The sequence below is a fragment of the Hemicordylus capensis genome, chromosome 1 (assembly GCF_027244095.1).
Source record: "Hemicordylus capensis ecotype Gifberg chromosome 1, rHemCap1.1.pri, whole genome shotgun sequence".
In the NCBI taxonomy this organism is placed as follows: Eukaryota; Metazoa; Chordata; class Lepidosauria; order Squamata; family Cordylidae; genus Hemicordylus; species Hemicordylus capensis.
In genome coordinates, this window is record NC_069657.1 from 194,436,708 (window position 1) to 194,455,948 (window position 19,241).

Here is a 19,241-nt window from a genome sequence, read left to right on the forward strand (position 1 = left end):
TTGCTCAGGTATGTGAAAGTTTGTCCTTGAGAAACATCCAAAGAAAACAGTGTTTCAATCCAGATGGAAGACTACATGAATTATTCTCACCACGATGTGCAGAATAACAATAGTCAATTGTAATTTTGGAGTCCTGTGTTTTGTTTTGCATGACCACTATGAACCTCCTGGCAGTGTGTCTCTGTAGTGAAAGAAAACTGTGACAAGATCCTCCGTGCCTTGCATATTTTTTCACTGTGTGTGATTAAGTAAATAAATATGTATCCCAGTAAAAGCTGCTCCTTTTCAGAGAGACAACATTTCTTAGAAAGATGCCAGCATAAATGCCAATAGTGGACTTCTTATGCAAGACTCCAACCACTAAAATCAATGGGAGGTTTCCTATTGATTCAGCAGGAATAGGATTGCAGCTTAAAGATCCTAAAGTAAAGTTGTGCTGTTGAGTCGGTGTTGACTCCTGGCGACCACAGAGCCCTGTGGTTGTCTTTGGTAGAATACAGGAGGGGTTTGCCATTGCCATCTCCCGCACAGTATGAGATGATGCCTTTCAGCATCTTCCTATATCGCTGCTGCCCGATATAGGTGTTTCCCAAAGCCTGGGAAACATACCAGCGGGGATTCGAACCAGCAACCTCTGGCTTGCTAGTCAAGTCATTTCCCCGCTGCGCCATTAGGTGGCTTATAAAGGTCACACTGCACATTATTTTAAGCATGTGATTGGCCTTTGTATGCTTGAGGCTCATTATTTTGATTAGGTGGGTTTTGGGTTTTTTTTTGGCAAAATATGAGGGTGGGCATTAGTGCCAGTGGGGGCAAATGGTAGCTGCAGGTGGGGGATACTTGGATCAGGACAATGGGGGAGGGCAAAGGGTTTAAAAAACAACAACACCTCTCCTTTCCACTGCATCCGCTACTCCCAATGCTAAATATAAAAACAGAAAAGCCAAGTGAATGCTTAAAATAATGTCTGGTTTAACCTTTAAACTGTAAGGATTTGGTTTTGCAAGTGAAATTAAATTTCTGGTGCAGGTGTGTTTTTGGTGGATTTTTATTTTATTTTATTTTATTTTTTGCTGCTCCAAAATTTACATCCAGGAAGAATTTGAACCAATCCAGTGGCATATTAATCAGACTAATGCTCGAAAACAAAACCTTACCGTGGATCAATAATTTGTTTTTCAAATACTCTTGTGTTTCTCTTCCATAAGCTAGATAATACAGTTGAGAAGGCAGCAGACGTGGTTGTCAGCAACTGGCGTCAACAAATAAAGGCAAGTTCCCACCATTTTTTAACATGAAAATTCATGGGCACAGTTCTGCCAAAGTACACCCTTCCAAGTCCTATTGATTTCCGTTAAATGAATGAGAAGTGCTGAACTCTGACTAGATTGTGCCTTAGAGAGGTATTGCCTGGCAGTGTTATACCAGATATGTATACTGGTGTATATGGCTTAAATACAAACATAGTTTTATTCCTATATGGAGTGGAAAGGCAGTCCCATCCATCTTCTGTGGGGATTCAGCTGCTACACTCAATGGAAAGTGGCTGTTTGTGTAGCCCACGTTTATCTGAAATGCAGTCCAGTGTTTTTAAACCACCAGTCTGCAGATCTGTTAATCTACAGATTGCTTTCCACTTGATTCATTCCAAACCCACAATCCCAATCAAAATTCCTGCTAACTGGGCAAAGAGGCCTGTTGCAAAGTGATAGTGTGGATAGGAAGTGTGCTACTGTACATGTGTGAATGTGTATACAGATCTGTACATGGGTACATGGTATGCCCGTTGAACATGCCTTGAAGATAATGTGTAAATAGGGCTTTAGAACAAAGCTGTTCTTGCTAGTGACCATGAACCTGTCACTCTTGAGAGAAAGGCCATGTCTAGGCTTGGTCTGAAGGCACGTCAGGACCAGAATGAGAGACCACTTGGGAACTCACATACATTACCTTGAGTACAATGGAGAAGAGACACGATATACATGAAATTTTAAAAATAAGTTAAAAAAATAGGGGCTTGGTTACGTACTGTAGATTGCACAGTGTTGATTGCACAAAGATTTCCAGACCAATTGCTGGGCAGTTAAGACTACATGGCAGAGTACTTCTAAAAGGAGAATTATTAATATGAGATTTCAGCAGGTTTGGATAACAATCATCCTCATCCTGTTATGTGTTTATTAGTTAGTTAAAACACATACGTTTGGGGATAATGTGGGCATGATGACTCACGTCATCAATAAAGTCATCAATTAAGGCCATCAAATTATCCCAGAGTGTGATGGCCCAGCAGACCGTCTGAGCGGTTTAATATCTAGCATTCTGTAACCTTTATTGAACTATGTGCCAGCTCACTTATATAATACCAAACAGATGCTGGAAGCATTGCAAAATGTGGATAAGAACAATAAAGAAATGTGAATGAAGAGTTTTAATGTTGAGGCATTATATACAAATGTGGATAATGGAGAAGCAAAGCGGTCAGAGTTTATTCTTCCATACTAACTGTATTAAACAAGAAATAGAGTTATGGTCTAATTGTTAAGGATATTGATGGACTAATAGCAGTTTGTTTGGAATGCAATGTGTTCAGATTCAATAGTGAATATTATACACAAAAACAGGGCTTGGCAATGGGAAATCAGCCCCTTTGTTAGCTATAAGCTATATGAATTCTTTAGAGAAAAGATGAGTTACAGAACATCATACTATACAAGAGATATATTGATGATTTGATTATTACAAAGACTGCAGACCATGTGGATCATGTGTATGAATACTGAATAGATTCATAGCTGAATAGATTGGGGAGATTAAAATTGATCAGAGAACCACCAAATGATCAAGGGTGGTTATCATTCCTGGATAAAGAAATACGACAGAGGGGGTGGTATTGAGACCAGATTATATAGGAAACCAGCGAAGAAAGAGTTAATAATGAACAGCGTCAGCACACCCACAGGTGATTAAAGAGAGCAGTTAGTGATGAATATTATACAGAGAGCTGTGGAAGTTTCATCCACTGAGCAGGTTGAGTTTTGCAGGAGGAAAGCTGAAGAATTAGTTAGAAGGAATGGTGGTTATAACTTCCTAATAGATCAATTTAAGAGAACAAAATCTGAGGAAGGGTTACTTATATTTAAAGTTCCTTAGGTGACTGGCAGATTTACCTGGCAAACACAAAATATTTTGAGAAAACATGCCCAGAAAACTAATGTAATTTGTACAGCACCCATGAATCTGAAACAACATCTGGTTAAGTCCAGGCTTTATGACAATAAATGTGATGTAGTGGTGTTTGATTATAAGATCATATGTCTGGAATCTGAAGAATTTTACGTTGGGGAGACAGGGAGATCCCTGTGAAAAAGATATAAAGAGCATTTGGCAGACATGCAGCATAATAAAAACCAATTGAAACCCTGGGCAAAACATATGAAAGAAAAACATTAGGGAAGAGTTGTACAAACAAAGATGGGTGCTTTGGCTATTGGTGGGAATAGAGTAAAGTGTAAGATGAAAGAGGACATGTATACTGAACAGCTGCAACCAACTATTAATGTTAGGGAAGAAATGAAAGAGGCAGTGGCATTTATTGGTCTATAAATGGGTTAAAATCTGTTTTGTAGAGTCATCTCCTCCTCCCTCCTGTTCTTGGATTGGTTATTTAGCTTCAGTTGCTGTATTTAATTTTAAGAGTCGCCAGCTGTTTGAGATAGCATTGACAATGATGTTTAAACGTTGAAACACGTTTGCTCGAGTTTGTAACATCTTTGGCTTTTTATTTTATCTACGCATTAAAAGAGGTCTTAAATCTTGTCTGGAGTAGGGCAGTATGCGTATATCATCGCCACTATATTGTCTTAATCAAGACAAGAAATACAAACCATCCAAGAGATCACTGTTGCTGCTCAGCTTGAACATATCCAGCGAGTTGTCATGTATGTTTTGACTATGATTTCTATGTGTCTGGTGGTAGGCCAAGAAGAAGTTAAAGGAGCTTACCAGGGACCATGAAGCACTCTTCCGTGATACAGAAAGCTCCCAGCAGTTGGCTTCACCAAAGACCAAAAAAAAGGTAAATCTCCAGACAAGTGCATGCCTCCGAAAAGAATGAGGGTGGGTTTATACAACCAGTTTACCTACTTGCAGCCACATGGGGATGGCGCCATAGCTCAGTGGTAGAGCATCTGCTATGCATGCAGAAGGTCCCGGGTTCAATCCCTGGCATTTTCAGGTAGGGCTTGGAGATACTCCTGCCTGAAACCTTGGAGAACCACTATCAGTCAGTGCAGACAGTGCTGAGCCAGATGGCTCAATGGTCTGGCTTGGTATAAGGCAGCTGTCAGTGTTCGTATGGGATAGTGCAGGAGTTCCCAACCTGGGTGCTACAGAGGATGCTGAGCTACAGCTCCCATCATCCTCGGCCATGATAAGTTATAGCTGGGGGTGATGGGGTTGTAGTGCAGCAACATCTGGAGTACCACAAGTTGAAAATCCCTATAATAGTGGCTAAAAGAATCCCTACCCTCAAACTGTGGATTCCCACAATCCCTTGGGTCAGCTGCTTTAGGTCACATGGTAGAATGCAATTCCCTGCAGAATCTCATAGACTTACAGGCAGACATCTGCTCTGAGTGGCATCTAGACTTTTGGATGCAATGGCATGTTGGTGACGGAAGCACCTTCCATGAATAGTAGAAAAGTTCGGCTTGTGCAAGGACCACTTGCATGAGCCTAACTCTCCTTCCATTTATGGAAGGAGCTTCTGCTAGTAGCCCGCTGCTGCACTGAAAGCCTGGATGCTACCCTATTTATGTTTGTGAGGAGACTTTTCAGCATTGTGCAAGCCACAGTTATGATTTTCCTTCTAATGCACGTACAATTGTCTGCACATCATTACATTTGTGTTATATTGTTAACTGTAGTTGACCTTGTAGTTGACCTTGTAGTTGACCAACAAAATGTTGACCTTGCCTCTCCAGACCTCACATGGACTTAAATGAAAGGCAATTTGTACCTGCTAAGTCTGCACGAGAGCTGTGAGGACAGTGTCTCTGCGGAGCCAATTATCTCTCATGATTTTCCAAACACGCATTTATATTTTCGTTTTAGTTGCTCAGAAACCTGGAAAAATCTGCAACAAAGCTGACCAAGGACGATGAAGATTATTACAAAAAGAACTTAGCTGCCTGTGAAATGAGGTTAAAATGGGAAACTGCTTTAGAAAATTGCCACCAGGCAAGTCATTTGAGGTTCTTTTCTTGTCTCATGCTGTTGGAAATTTTCATACTTGATACCATCCATTTCATTTTAATTTGCAATTCAACAAAGATAGTGAGAAACCACCTGATTTACAACTGTATGTCCCAGACGATAAATCAAGGCCTGAAATATCACTGAACAACAACAACAAAAAGCACAAGATACAAAACATATGGGGAGAGACCATAACTCAGTGGAAGAGCACATGCTTCATATGCAGAAGGTCCCATGTTCAGTCCCTGGCCTGTCCGTTAAAGCAGGGGATCTCAATTTTGAGTCCCCATATGTGCCAGATTACAACTCCCCTCACCCAAGGTATTATATGAAGCAGCTTTGAGGGAACAGGAGTGAAAGAAGTCTATTCCTTATGTAAGCCCAGACTCATCTTTGCTCCTCTAGTTTACATGCATCTATGGATATTTATCTTTCAAGGGCGTAGAAAGGTTGGAGTGGGCCCAGAGACAAGATTTTAAAATGGGCCCCTCACTGATATACACACACAAACACACTTCACAGTATATAGTGCACTCACACTCACATCCCCATTATGAATACAGTGAATATCTAGTTCACATTGAATCTAGGTTTTTTTTAGTCTCTGCTACTGCCGATCTCCAAGAAACTCAACATAATTCATAGGGGGTGCAACACGGGTGGGCGGGGAGTCATGTGACGTGCCTCTGGGGGGCCCCTCGAGGCAGTGGGGCCCCAAGACGACAGTCTCCCCTTGCCTAATGGTAGTTACGCCCCTGTTATCTTTCCAAGACTAACCACACTGCATATTTTGTTTTGTTCAAAATATGTGTTTACCTGAATTGAAGACAATGCTGGATTTAAGACAATCCCCTTAAAAAATAAAGGTTACAGGTTATACCTGCATTTACTTGAAAAGAACAGGACTCCGAATTTAAGACAACCTCTTGATTTCCAATATCAAAAAACCTAGTCCTGGATTCAGGTAAATACAGTACTTGCGCTTAGCAAAACTGTCATGGCTGATGCAGCCTTTGATGCCAGAGACACATTCTATTTGTTTGCTACATTTTTGGCCGATATGGCATTGATCTGGAAGGAAGGAGGTTGGGTCACCTTATCCAATGAAGACTCGCAGAAATGAGATGGAAGGAAGGTGAACCTCCCATAGAAACTACCCGCCAATATCTCACCACTTCAGAAGCAGGGTCTTTTAAGACTTGTATAGCTTTCAGAAACGTTGGGGCCTTTAAAAATCATGGTTCCAGAGCTATGAGGTAAACTCTCTAAGGAGGTAGTCAGGGCAAATGTACTGTAATGTGTAGAATCTCCCACCGCCGCTGCCGCTCTGCTTTTAAACTGGGTCCCAGCGATTTCAGTATTGCTGAGGGGACACACAAGATTCGCAGCAAGCATCAAATACCTGCTCTTGGATATATTCAAGCTTAAATTGCAGACAAGCACTGGCATGCCTAACATCCTTTTTAATTTCAATGGGACTTCCTTGAGTAAATTTAGTCAGGATGCCAGTCAGTGCTTTTTCAGAGTGCTTCCTTGTGGTTTTTATTTTATAACTACAATAACAACAAGTATGAGTGCTGACGAGAAATAGTCCCATGCCAACTCCAACACAAATCCCTTTTCGCTTCTTCAGCCTGTGTGATCCTTGGCAAGTAACCAGTGTGAATGATTCATTCTGAGTCAACAGGAATCATTCAGGGAACGGTCCCATTGGAATTGCGATCTGTCTGTCACATGCTTACAGGTTGTTGTTTTTAAGCATGTGATAGTGTCATGTTTCACCTTTCAACAGAATGTGCTAGAACTCGAAAAGGAGAGGCTCCATCTTTTGTGCAATATGTTAAATCGCTACAGCCAGCATCTTTCCAGTTTTGGACAAAACCTAGTTGTGGTATGTAGTTGTAAGATCATCCATTCCTGTTTTAAGATTAGTAGGATTTGTTCCCATGGCTGATCGTGCTGCTTGTTGTTCTTCCAGTGCCATGCAAAGATTCAGAACACTGTGAGTGAAGCTGATGCTGAAAAGGATACCCAGAAGTTGCAGAGAGACATGTCCGTGACCATTGCAGAGGACAAATTGGAGTTCTTGTTAGCAGACTACTATGTAAGTATGCTACTCCACAAGGGCCTGCTGTCGTGATGGACAGGGTGTGTGTGCAGAAGCGTGGGCATGAACATCAGGTATGTGTGTGGGCTGAGATACGTCTTGGTGCGTGCTGTGGAAGCCATGTTATTGGGGACAAGTGTTATGGGGAACTGTCAAGGATTGGCTGTCCCCAAGTGCAGTGCTTTACATTTTCCTCAGGGCAAATGACACTCGTTCCTATGAAATACAGTAAATTGTTGCACTCTGAGAAACATTCACATGACAACTAACTATATTCTCTACCCTCGCTGACCTCCGCCACTGAGGAATGTTTATTGCTCTCTGTATAGCCCTGCCCTGTGCTCTGTTCTGCAGGCTGAGTTGTGTAGGAGGCAGGCCGTGACTAAAGCCCTCTAAGTGTTGCATGTGTGCCCAATCAGGTTATGCCATACATGCTATAGGAAGTGTAAGAGGACAGGTTTCTGCCCCCAAGTGGCTTACAATCTAGAAAACAACAGAAGGGAGAAAGCAGAAGAAGGGGAATAGGGGTAAACAGGGAAGAATAGAGGAGAACCCCATTATTTGCAGGGGTTCTTTTCCACGGAGGGCGGGCCATGGTTAGTGAATCCGCGAGCGTTGGATCATGAGAGCTATGGGAATCTGGAGGAATCATGAGGACTATGGGAAACTGGGGACTGCTGAAAATTGGCTGAAAATAGGTGTGTGTCCCCCACACTGCAAAAGTGCCCTACCATGCTCCCAAGTAGCCCACTATTCCGAAAATCAGCCAGAAATAGCTGTTTTTTAAAAAATGAGCCATAAAATGGCTCCCAAAACCAAAATGGTTGGAAATGACGTCTTGGGTTATTTCCAGCCACCCCCAACCTGGGGATACAGGGGTTTAACCCTCCCCCCCCCGGTCTCCTCCACCCTGACATATACCGAGTGCTAATTACCTGACCGTGGATATGCAAAATCATTAGTGCTGGACCTGCGAATAACGAGATCCTCCTGTATGCATTTATTTAATATGTGCATACTTAGGCTCTCTTACAGTAGGTCAAAGGGTTCATGGAGAAGGTAGAACAGGATTTGAAGTAAGTAAGAAAAGAGATCATGGCGGTGGTCTAGCATGCAGTTCCATGCATAAAGGGCAGCAAGGGAGAAAGGGTGAAGTTGTTTAAGGAAGCAGAAGATGTTTGGCCACTTCAGGGTGGTGGAGCTGGATGAGTGAAGGTCACAGGCAGGAATGTGTCAGGATACATGAGGTGGCAGGGGCAAAGCCGAGGAGGGTTTTGAAAATAAAGCTTATGCATCATCCAGAGGGTGACAGGAAGCCTGTTCAGGGACTTAAGGAGGCGTGTGATGTGATCAGATGGACAAGACATGGACATGATTTTGGCAGCAGTGTTGGATAGAGGCAAGGGGACTAAGACGCGAGGCAGAAGACCAGAGCAGAGAAGAATCCACTAGTCAAGGTGAGAGTGACCAGAGCACGGACAAGAGTTTTACCAAGGGAGGAGAGGCAGGCCTGTAGTTTTATGATATTGTAAGGGAGAAGTTCCATGATTTTCCAAGAGATTGAATATGGTGAGTGCGAGGAGAATAGAGACATAAATACTGTGAAAACAGCCATGGTTTATTCTGAGTATTGCTGATACTTTTATGACGATCTCAAACTCTTGATTTGTTCTTCTGCATCAAACACTGTTGCAATTAAATTCATACTGATAATGAAGAATACAAGCAAAGGATGAGCACCCAAATGATGAACATTTTAATCATTACTGAGCCACATACTAAATCTTTAAACATGGCTTGTGGTGTTTCAGTTTAACAAAATGTATCTGCTTCCAAAACGACCTATAACAAATTAGTGTGTGGAGCTAACTGGGCAAAGAGGCATTCTGACCCCTGCTAACTGGGCAAAGAGGCACTTTTAAACATGGTGATTCTCTTTATTTTAAAGCAGGGGGAGAGTAACTGGCCCTCTCCACCCCTAGCACAATTATCTTATGTTTCTTTTTAGATTGTGAGCCCTTTGGGGATAGGGATCCATCTTATTTATTTATTTTTTCTTTATGTAAACCACTTTGGAAACTTTTGTTGAAAAGCGGTATAGAAATAGTTTTTTTATTTATTGACTGATTGATTTATTGCATTTCTATATCACCTAGTATAGAAATCTCTAGGCGGTGTACAGATTAAAACATATATAAAACAAAACATTTAAAATTCATAAAAACAGATAAAAATCACAATGGATAAACACACATTAAAATTTAAGTGTCAGTTAAAAGCCTGGGAAAACAGGTACATCTTCAAGGTCCTCCTAAAAGCAAACAGAGAGGGAGATGCTCTTATTTCAGCAGGGAGCGTGTTCCAAAGCCCTGGGGCAGCCACAGAGAAGGCCTGGTCCTGAGTTGGTGGCAACCCTAACGGGACCACTCCAGATGATCTTAGTAGGAGAGGAGACCAGGTTCATGACAGAGAAGGTGCTCTCCTAAGTACCCTGGACCTAAGCCATTAAGGGCCGTATAGGTCATAACCAGCACTTTGTATTTCGTTCGGAAACCTATCGACAGCCAGTGCAGTTGCTGTTGGTGCTGGCGATGGTCCTTTAACCACACAGTTTCATACATGAGAAGCAAAGGTCTGCAGGAACATAAAATGATAGCACCAGAGAAAACATGCTTCTATTTTCTCCTGTGCCTATACTGTACGTTGCAATCCAGTGGCACATGATTACTGTGACACCATATAATGGCCTTGGAGGGCTGCTGCTTCAGCATTTGGAAGGGGCCTTTGCTAAGTGGCAGAGCACATGCTTCACATGCAGCAGGTCCCAGGTTCAATCCCCAGATAGCACTGGGGGAGAAACCCCATCTGAAACCCTGGGGAGCCTCTGCCAGTCAGTGTGGAGTCTGAGCTAGACAGACGGATAATCGGACTCAGAAGGAGGCAGCCTCTTGTGTCTCTGTCACAACATCTTATTCTGGTTTTAATCATGAAATTTTATTGGCTCAAGTCTGGTACACGTATGTTCCCAATAGTACAGCCCTGTAAACAGAACTGGAATATCTGCATAACAGATCTACTATCACTTGGGAACAGAGCAAGGAGAATATTTCAAATGTGTAGGTGTCAGCTGGTGTTTTTGGAGCAGTGTCAGATAGGTTTAGGTACCAACCATCTATGGTGTTGTAAAAAAAAAAAAACAACTTTCAAATTTATATGTGCTAGCATCAAATTCCTCAATGCTAGCCCTGTTCATGACAATTTATAGGCCAGATAGAACCAAGTGGTCTCTGTCTCTCTCTCTCCGAGACGCCTTTGGTTCTTAATGTGCCTCCTTTTCATTATAGTGGCTACCTCCAGCCCTTGAGGCATGGTCTAAAGTCATGATGCAGCAATCATGGCTGAAGTTAAGCATGTATGGGTCTGGTCAGTGGCTGTATTCCCAGGTGGTCACCTGGGAAATGGATGTATTTCCTTGATTCCCAAGATGGATGGAAGGCAGGATATAAAGTAATATTTATTAATCTAAGTGGTGTGCCCCCCAAACCAGTTTCTGTTCAGGGTCTTGGAGACAATATACAGTACAGGTGAATTTAGTGCTTCTAACTCCCACTGCCTTCCACTTTGATCAGAATCAAAGCTTTGATTAGCTCTGAGCTTTGCCCACACTAGCTAGTAGGGTAGTCTGCATTTTTATTCTGTATAAAATGAAGATGAGTATCCTAAGTGCACTGAAAGGGAACATCTTTTCCTTGTCATCAGTATTCTTCTGTTTCGGACTGACAATTGAAGTGTTTTGTAATGCATGCACTGCAAAGTAAAACGTGGTGCTTGTCACTTCAGATTTGATTTGCAGAGACAGAGCCTTTAGTATTCAAAGAACACTTGAGTTGAGTGTTTTAACAAACCAATATTTTGTTCCACGCTATCTATTTCTGCTTCAATGCATGGTATTCTTTTCCATCTAAACTGCATGTCTCAATGTTGTCTCCCATAAAGGAGGAAGATTCAACAAGTCTAATTGAAAAAGAGAGGAGACAGGATTCCATCAAAGCAAAAGTACTACGTCTGCAAAAGGACTTAGAGAAAGCTCTACAAGACAAAACAGGTTCTTATCATTCAGGCTTCTCCAAAGTACCTTGATAATGCTGTATGTTCTCATGAGTCACAATTTGGGCTCCATTCCTGGTGCCCCTACTTTAGACCAAGAGACAAATAAATCCACTTCCCAGATGGTACTAGGCTAGACAGAACCCACAGATTAATGATCCGACTTGGTGTTAGGCACCTCCTTATATCCCCAAATTATTTACGAGGGAAACTATACATTTCTGTATTTCAGGTTTCATTGTTCAGCTGTATCGTTCATGGTAGATAGCAAATGGAGGTGAACAAATGGACTAGCTATTCTTGGGTAACAAGCTAGTAGTCCAATTTGCAGTCAAGCTTGTCTATGCCCTAAAAATAACGACGAATAAAGCTCCACACTCAGAATGAAATCATGCATATTTGCTTATTTTGTATTGTTTGTTTTCACCAAAATGTTTTAACAAAGATCCCTATGGGTTTCTGAGCTTTGAGCATATACCTGCATATTTTTAGTCTTATCTCCCCAGCTAAGAGGTTCTCAGGAAGCTACAGAAAAACATAATCCAATTTCTGATAACTGGGGACTAGTGGAGAATATTGGGAGTTTTCTAATGGCAGCATAACTCATTATAGCTAAGAAGACAAACACCCACCCACACCCATATTAAGTCTGAAAATTCTGAAGCACAGGTGAAACAAACTTTTAAAAACATTTCTACAAATATCCATTACTTTGATAACTTTTTAAAAAGGTCTGGAGCGGATGCTTAAAGCTTACATGGACACTCCCCAGTTCTCAGATGCAAAGAATCGGAATGATATCACTGAGCACCTCGATGAGGTACACATTTGAATTGAAGATATGTTTTGTACCACTTACGTCATGTCTGCTTCTCTATAGTCTTCTTTTAGTTCCCATCCAGTTTTAACTAATATTGGTGTGAACTGCAATGTCTGAGTCTCCCCCAGTTATAAGCAGGTTATTTTTAACAATAGATTCTCATTTGAGGCAGAAGACAAAATGCAGCAGGATTGTGAAAAAGGAGAATGAAACTCCCCAGTAATCCACAGAGCAGCTTTGGGGTTTAAAACCTGCTAAAGTGCTTGTGTTAGTCTCATTTGAACTTTGCTTTTAGGACTAAAGACAGTGGCCAGCATCCAGAGCAGTGTACCATGGGCACTCTCAACCTGCCAGCATAAAGCGCTGGTCCCTGAAGCATGAGTGCTTTTGCACAAGAACACAAGCTCTCTGGAAGTGCTCTGTTAGAGCAGAAACACATCGCTGAGGGTTAAATGATGTGTTTCCACTTTATCAGAGCACTTCTGGAGTGCAGGCAAGTTTCAGAAAGTATTTGCGCTCTTGCATGTAAATGCCCATGCTTTGGAGAATGTGTATGCCACCCGGTGTTGGGAGTGCCCAATGTATGTTGCTCTGGATATCAGCCAGTGACAGGGAGAGAGAGCTTTTAAAACTGGGAGACTGATTGGCCCAATCAAGATGTAATGAGAAGCCAGGGTTGAATCCTGGCTTTGCACAACTGCCACCGCCAGTCTGTGTAGTCAATACTGGGCTAGATGGACCCGTGGTCTGACTTGGGATAAGGCAACTTCCTAATGTCCTCTTGCCTTGAGTGTGCATGCTCCCCTCTCCCCTTTGTGTGCAAAGGGAGAGAGGATTCTACTTCTGATCCTCGGCATAGAATAAGCCAGGTTCTCCTGTCAGGGGTGTAACAAGGCTGGAGTGGGCCCAGAGACAAAATTTTAAAATGTGCCCCTCGCTGATACACACACACAAGGAGGGAGGCAGGGAGAGAGGGTCGAGAGACAGAGAGAGATACTAGCCAGGTCGAAGGAAGAAATACGAAGGAAGGATCATAATGAAGGAAGCTCTGTGGGTGTTGGGGAGTCATGTGACTTGCCGCTGGGGGGCCCCTCGAGGTGTGGGGGCCCCCAAGCAGCCGCCTCCCCTTGCCTAATAGTAGTTACGCCCCTGTCTCCTGTAATATATCTCAGCTTTATATCCTGGTTTATCTTTAAACTTTGTCTAAAATAAGCTAAGATCATTTGATTCAAACATAACAAAAGAACCTGGCTTGTTCTGATCATGGCTTAGTAGACTCGTTCCTCCCCTAGCACATGAAGGGGAGAGGGGAGACACATGTGCCTCAGTTAGGGGATGGATGGATGGATGAAGTGCTGTCAAATTGGTGTCAACTCTTAGTGACCACATAGATAGATTATCTCTAGGATGATCTGTCTTCAATGTGGGATTTTAGGTCTCTCAGTGGTGCAGTCATTGTTGTCGCAATCGAGTTCATCCACCTTGCTGCTGGTTGTTCTCTTCTTCTTTCCTTCAACTTTCCCCAGCATTATGGACTTCTCAAGGGAGTTTGTTTTTTGCATAATGTGTCCGAAGTATGATAGTTTGAGCCTGGTCATTTGTGCCTTGAGTGAAAATTCTGGATTGTTAGTGAATATCACATGAAACCAGGAATCTGTCCTAACTCTGTTACATCTGAACTAGGACTCTGTGCTTTAAAAAAACATACACTTGAATTCCACATGCAGCAAAATACCATCTTACTAACAGTTTTCCCCCAATTTGCATAACTAAAGGTGACTCTGAAGGTTAGTCTTTTGCAAGCAAACCACTTCAAGTTGGCAAATGTGCTAGCAGAAATTGAACAGAAGCCTAAACCAACAGAACCCTGGAATGACTATATCTCAAAATGGAAAGAAAAGGTAATGAATAGAAAATATTAAGTATTGTGACTTTGCATTAAAAAATATTTAGGAGAAAAGCACACGATTATTTTGGAGGTCAGATGTATGTCCACAGTCCCGTCCAAGTACTCTTCTACCACATGTTCTAAACCTCCAGTTCCTCTCACTATTCTCATGGCTAATGGAAAAAGAATATCAGTGCTGCTAGTAGTCTGGGTTAGGAGAAACATTTTAAACATAGATATAGGTTTAAAAAGTGCTCTCTTGCCCATCTCAAGGACTTTTAAAGTGTTCAGTTATTTTCTTGCATCCTACCTCTGTACAGATTGGGAATATCCAGATTGCTGGATAGAAGATATTGAGCAGTATACCATTTTGCTCACTTTCAGCTGTTTTGGAAATGATAGGTTATTCTAAATTGTTCTGACATGTTTATCTCAATGTTTTTGTAAGCAGATGTGAATTTGAGATGAACACATGGAACAGAAAACAAAACTCCACAACATGACAAAGAGACTTCAAAACTAAGGAATATATAACTTTTCTCGTGTGATTTGTGCAGGCACAACAATCGAAGGCTTCCCACTGAAGGCTGCTGCATGTGATAGGGAAAAGACAAGTTCCTTTCTCCAGTGGGTTTCTCTCTGCAGTAGCCAGCATAATGTGTGGAGGAGAGACAAGTGTCCCAAAATCACATGGTCGATATATGCCCAAGAGCCTCAGCCACTTGTGGCTTGTGGACCTATTTGTGCCAGATCTTTTCAGGCAGGCATCAAGCCACACCTTATGGCGGCGGCTGGTTGCAGCAATGTTTGCTGAACAAATGGGAACTTACTGTACCTTTCCTAGAAGTGCTGAAAAAGAACTCTCAACTAGTTCCTTCTATGTGTCTCTCAATGTTACAATCTTCAGCAGACTTCATCTAAATATTACCAGTTAAAATGCTAAGGTTGCATCACAAGTTGGGATTTAAGTATAACGGGACTGTAATTTAAAGAACTGGTTCCGGTGATTTCATTTCCAGCAGTTTTGCCCCAAACATACCTTTTCAAGCACTTCTTTTGTCACAGATTAGAACCTGATCAAAACTTGGAAAATAATTGTATTTCTTTCTTTCCCCCAAAAAATGTTAGGACTGCATGCACAGTTCTGTGCTAATCCCTTGCCCTGTTAAAGTGAAGCGTTTTGAGCAAGTGGTGAGTGCTGGGGCTGCCAGTGAAGCAGGGACTAACCCAAGCTCTCAACCAGGTAACAACACAATTCACTGTTGGATAAGCATATATGCTCTCGGCTCTCTTTCATAATCACATAGCTGGCAACCATTTTGTTGAGCAGAATAGTAGTAGAAAACTAAGTAGCTAGCAATCAGAAAAGTTGGAGGTCAACAAAAGTGGTTAAAAGTGGTCAGAGTGCTGGACTAGAACCGGGGAGACCCGAGTTCAAATCCCCATTCAGCCATGATATTAGCTGGGTGACTCTGGGCCAGTCACTCCTCTCTCAGCCTAACCTACTTCACAGGGTTGTTGTGGAAGAGAAAGAGAAAAGTATGTAGTACACCGCTCTGGGCTCCTTGGAGGAAGAGCAGGATATAAATGTAACAACAACAACAAGAGATCTCATGGTTTAAGTCTGGATGAGTACAGGAAGGGCAGCTGTTCATGTGCCTAGCTGAGCCTGCTGAGGGTTTGAAATGCTCTGTTAACACACCAGATCCCATTCTATCCTCACAAGTCTTTTCTCACTCATTCTTCCCTTCACTACAGGTTTTCCAGTGAAGTTCCCAGTATGGAGTTCCCAGCTCCATACTCCTAGCAGTGATGCTATGGGCCAGATTTCATGTTGGTTGTTCCGCGTTAGACTGCCAAAACAGCTCTCATGTCCTCCTTTGGGTGGCAGGGGTGTGATGGAGTGACAGCTTGACTGTTTTGGGCTCCCTCTTCCAGCTGCCCCCCGCAAAAAACCTCTTTTATCTGGGCATTTTAAAATATGTCCCTCTCAAAAGTCCTTAAACACCCCCATAATTTCAGCACCTGTTAGGTGGACTGTAGGTAGACTTTTAACAGTCTGTTTGTTTATTATTTATTCGATTTCTATACCACCCTTCCAAAAATGGTTCAGGGCGGTTTACACAGAGAAATAATAAATAAATAAGATGGCTCCTTGTCCCCAAAGGGCTCACAATCTAAAAAGAAACATAAGATAGACACCAGCAACTGTCACTGGAGGTACTGTGCTGGGTATGAGCAGGGCCAGTTACTCTCCCCCTGCTCAGTAAAGAGAATCACCACGGTAAAAGGTACCTCTTTGCCAAGTTAGCAGGGGTTAAGCCTGTTTAGCCTGATGGACAGAAGTGGGGGCTTTCATACCTTGTTACTGAGGGCGATATGGGTGTGTAAATACTCTTAAATTGCATGTACAGTACATACACATTCTTCATCCACTCAGCCTATAGGAGGGGGAACATCCATTTTATATTCACTCCTCTTGTCAGTAGCTGATAACAGGAATGGGAGGTGGGTTTCATTCCTGTGTACCTAGAGGATGGGCACTGAGAAGAGTTAAAATCCGCAGAGCAGACATTTTAGCAACCTGATAAAGGTACATGACAGGTATTAACACCCCCCGCCCCGGCAAGAATTCTAAACTTCCACTGAAACAAAGTGAGATTTCCTCTATGCCAATAATTCTTTTGAAGAAAGAATCCCAACACCTCCTATTTTGATCAGAAGTTTGAACCTTGCAGCGATTCATGCTCATCCTGTCCTAAATGAAGTATTACCCACTTCTCTTATGATCTTAATACAGTGAGGTAACTATTGAGAGATGCCGCAGGGATGTGACCATATGAAAGGGCAACTCTCTCTTTGTCTTTCTGTAGGGATTTCCTTCTTCCTCCAAGCGTCTCATCCTCCATGCCTTCAAATTTGTCAAAGAAATACTGAGGCTAGGAGTGCTGATCGTGTTAAAAACATAAAGAACAATAGCCACGATGAAGTTATGGTGCTTGCTTTTCTAGACCAAGGCAAAGCTATCACCTGCAGGGGAGAGGGAGAGGACACAGGATTGCCAGGCTGAAACTGAAACCATTTTCAAACATTCTTTTTCATAAATAATTACAAAGGAGTCAACATACCTAAAATGGAACAAAATACTTCTGGCCCTTCAGAGCCAAGCTATTCTCAAATCTGTTCCTCTTAAAAATTTAATTCAAGAGTTGTAATTGGGAAGATACCAAATAACTGAACTGCAGAAGCACACAGTCACAGCTATTACTGCATCCTGTAAATATTATCTTTTTTTTGTTCTATTTTCCAGCAACTGTTAGCAATACAAAGGCAGCAACTTCTTTACATCCAGAGAACAGCGATTCAATTTGTGGCACCTGTATGTCTTTGTATGATTACCAAGCTAAAAGGGAGGATGAACTCTGCTTAAAAAAAGGTAGCTGTAACCTCTCTCTTTGCCTAGTCTCTGCGGAAGCACTTGTTTGAAAAACAGAAATGGTCAGAAATAAACATCAAATCAGACCCTGGTTGGATTAAGACTATTGCCACAACTGTGAGTCATAAAAATAAAGTTAATTAAGTTGTTTTCCCCAGCATATTTTCTGGGAAATGTCCATTGAATCCAGTGAAAGTCTTCTGAGTAATTGTGTGACATGCTTTGTCAAATTCAACTGAACTGACTTCCCCAAGTAGGTAGGTAGGTGGTCTATTTACATCAATGACAATTTGAAGGGTTATGTGTGTTAATTTGACTGCTTTCTCAGGGCTGCTGCCCATGGTGGTTCCCCCCCGCCTCACAATCTGCATGCTAAAAATACATGTGGGAAACCACCAGGAACTGGTCAACCAGGTAGAGAATCAAGCACCTGATGTACCTAGTAAGGCTCCTGAAAGTAGGGATGTGTGAATCAATTTGGGTACAAAACTATTTGTACCCAAATCTAGTTGATTTGGGTGATTTGTAGACAGAACAAATCACCCCTGTGCTCAATTGCCCAGATTCAGGTACAAAACAAATCACCCCAGATTCAGATCTGAAAAATTTGGAGTGATTGGGCAGAGGTGAGATTTATTAAAATGTTTTGAAGTTGGCATGTCTAAGCTTTTTCCCATAGGAAATAATGGGGATTTCATCAGCCATGTGGGGGGCACCAGTGTGGCCCAGAGCGGCTTGTGGTGGGTGGTAGTGCAAGCTACCACTCAACGGGTACAAGGAAGCTACCACCTAGATTTCAAAGAAATTGGGCAAAGGGCCACTTTGGTTCCCCCCAAGTGGAGTTATGGGGCTGCTGAAATTTCCCATTATTCCCTATGGGTGAAAAGCTTAAAGATGTGTGGACTTCAAAAAAATAAAATAAAATAAAAATCACCTCTTTGCCCAATTCCTTTGAAATCTGGGTGGTAGCTTCCTTGCACCCACTGTGCACAACCACCCAATGGGACTCCACCAGGAAGGACATAAGTGCCAAGGCACCCTCCACTGGTGCTTCTCTGTCCAGTGGGAAGCCTTGCTTAGTTGCCTAGCTGCCGCCTTACCTGCAGAGGAGGATGGGGACGGACCAATGAGGATTTGGGTGTGTGTGTGAATGTCTCCCCCACTTCTGCACTTGTTAACTAGGTGGACTAAGCCCTGGAAGGTCCAGTCTCAGTCCTTCCGAGCATCTGATCACGCCCCCTGCCCCATTTTTTATTTTTCCATGGTTAATGTTTGCACAAAACTGGAATGATGCAAGACAAAGTTAGATTATTGTTTTGGAACAACATAGTTCAGAAAACACGCAGGGGCAGGAGATCCTTTGCTTCTTCCACAGGTTTTTATAAGCAAAAACAGGGTTCTAAGCACTTGTAGCCTCATCAAGAAGGGTGAAAACCAGTCCTAGAAGATACGTTAGAAAGGATAAGAACCGATGATGAAGGCATGCCCTCTCGCCTGCATTGGCTCACCTGCAGGTGGTAGTCAGAGGCATTCTGTCTGAGCCTGGAAGCAGCAAAAACCTTCAAGACTAGCTGCCATTGATAGGCCTGTCCTCCACGAATTTGTTTAAACCTCTTTTAAAGCC

The 19,241-nt window shown here is 42.4% G+C and overlaps 1 protein-coding gene across 4 annotated transcripts in view; it reads left to right on the forward strand.

The window, feature by feature from the left end:
* NOSTRIN (nitric oxide synthase trafficking) overlaps positions 1–19,241 on the forward strand; it is a 33,649-nt gene that overhangs the window by 12,736 nt on the left and 1,672 nt on the right. For all 4 annotated transcript variants that reach the window (XM_053287019.1, XM_053287017.1, XM_053287016.1 and 1 more), the window contains exons 5-14: positions 1,209–1,271; positions 3,980–4,078; positions 5,116–5,241; positions 7,052–7,150; positions 7,238–7,363; positions 11,363–11,471; positions 12,205–12,293; positions 14,069–14,194; positions 15,310–15,424; positions 17,492–17,617. In XM_053287019.1, coding sequence (XP_053142994.1) covers positions 1,209–1,271; positions 3,980–4,078; positions 5,116–5,241; positions 7,052–7,150; positions 7,238–7,363; positions 11,363–11,471; positions 12,205–12,293; positions 14,069–14,194; positions 15,310–15,424; positions 17,492–17,617 — 1,078 coding nt within the window. The remainder of the gene's footprint in view (positions 1–1,208; positions 1,272–3,979; positions 4,079–5,115; positions 5,242–7,051; positions 7,151–7,237; positions 7,364–11,362; positions 11,472–12,204; positions 12,294–14,068; positions 14,195–15,309; positions 15,425–17,491; positions 17,618–19,241) is intronic.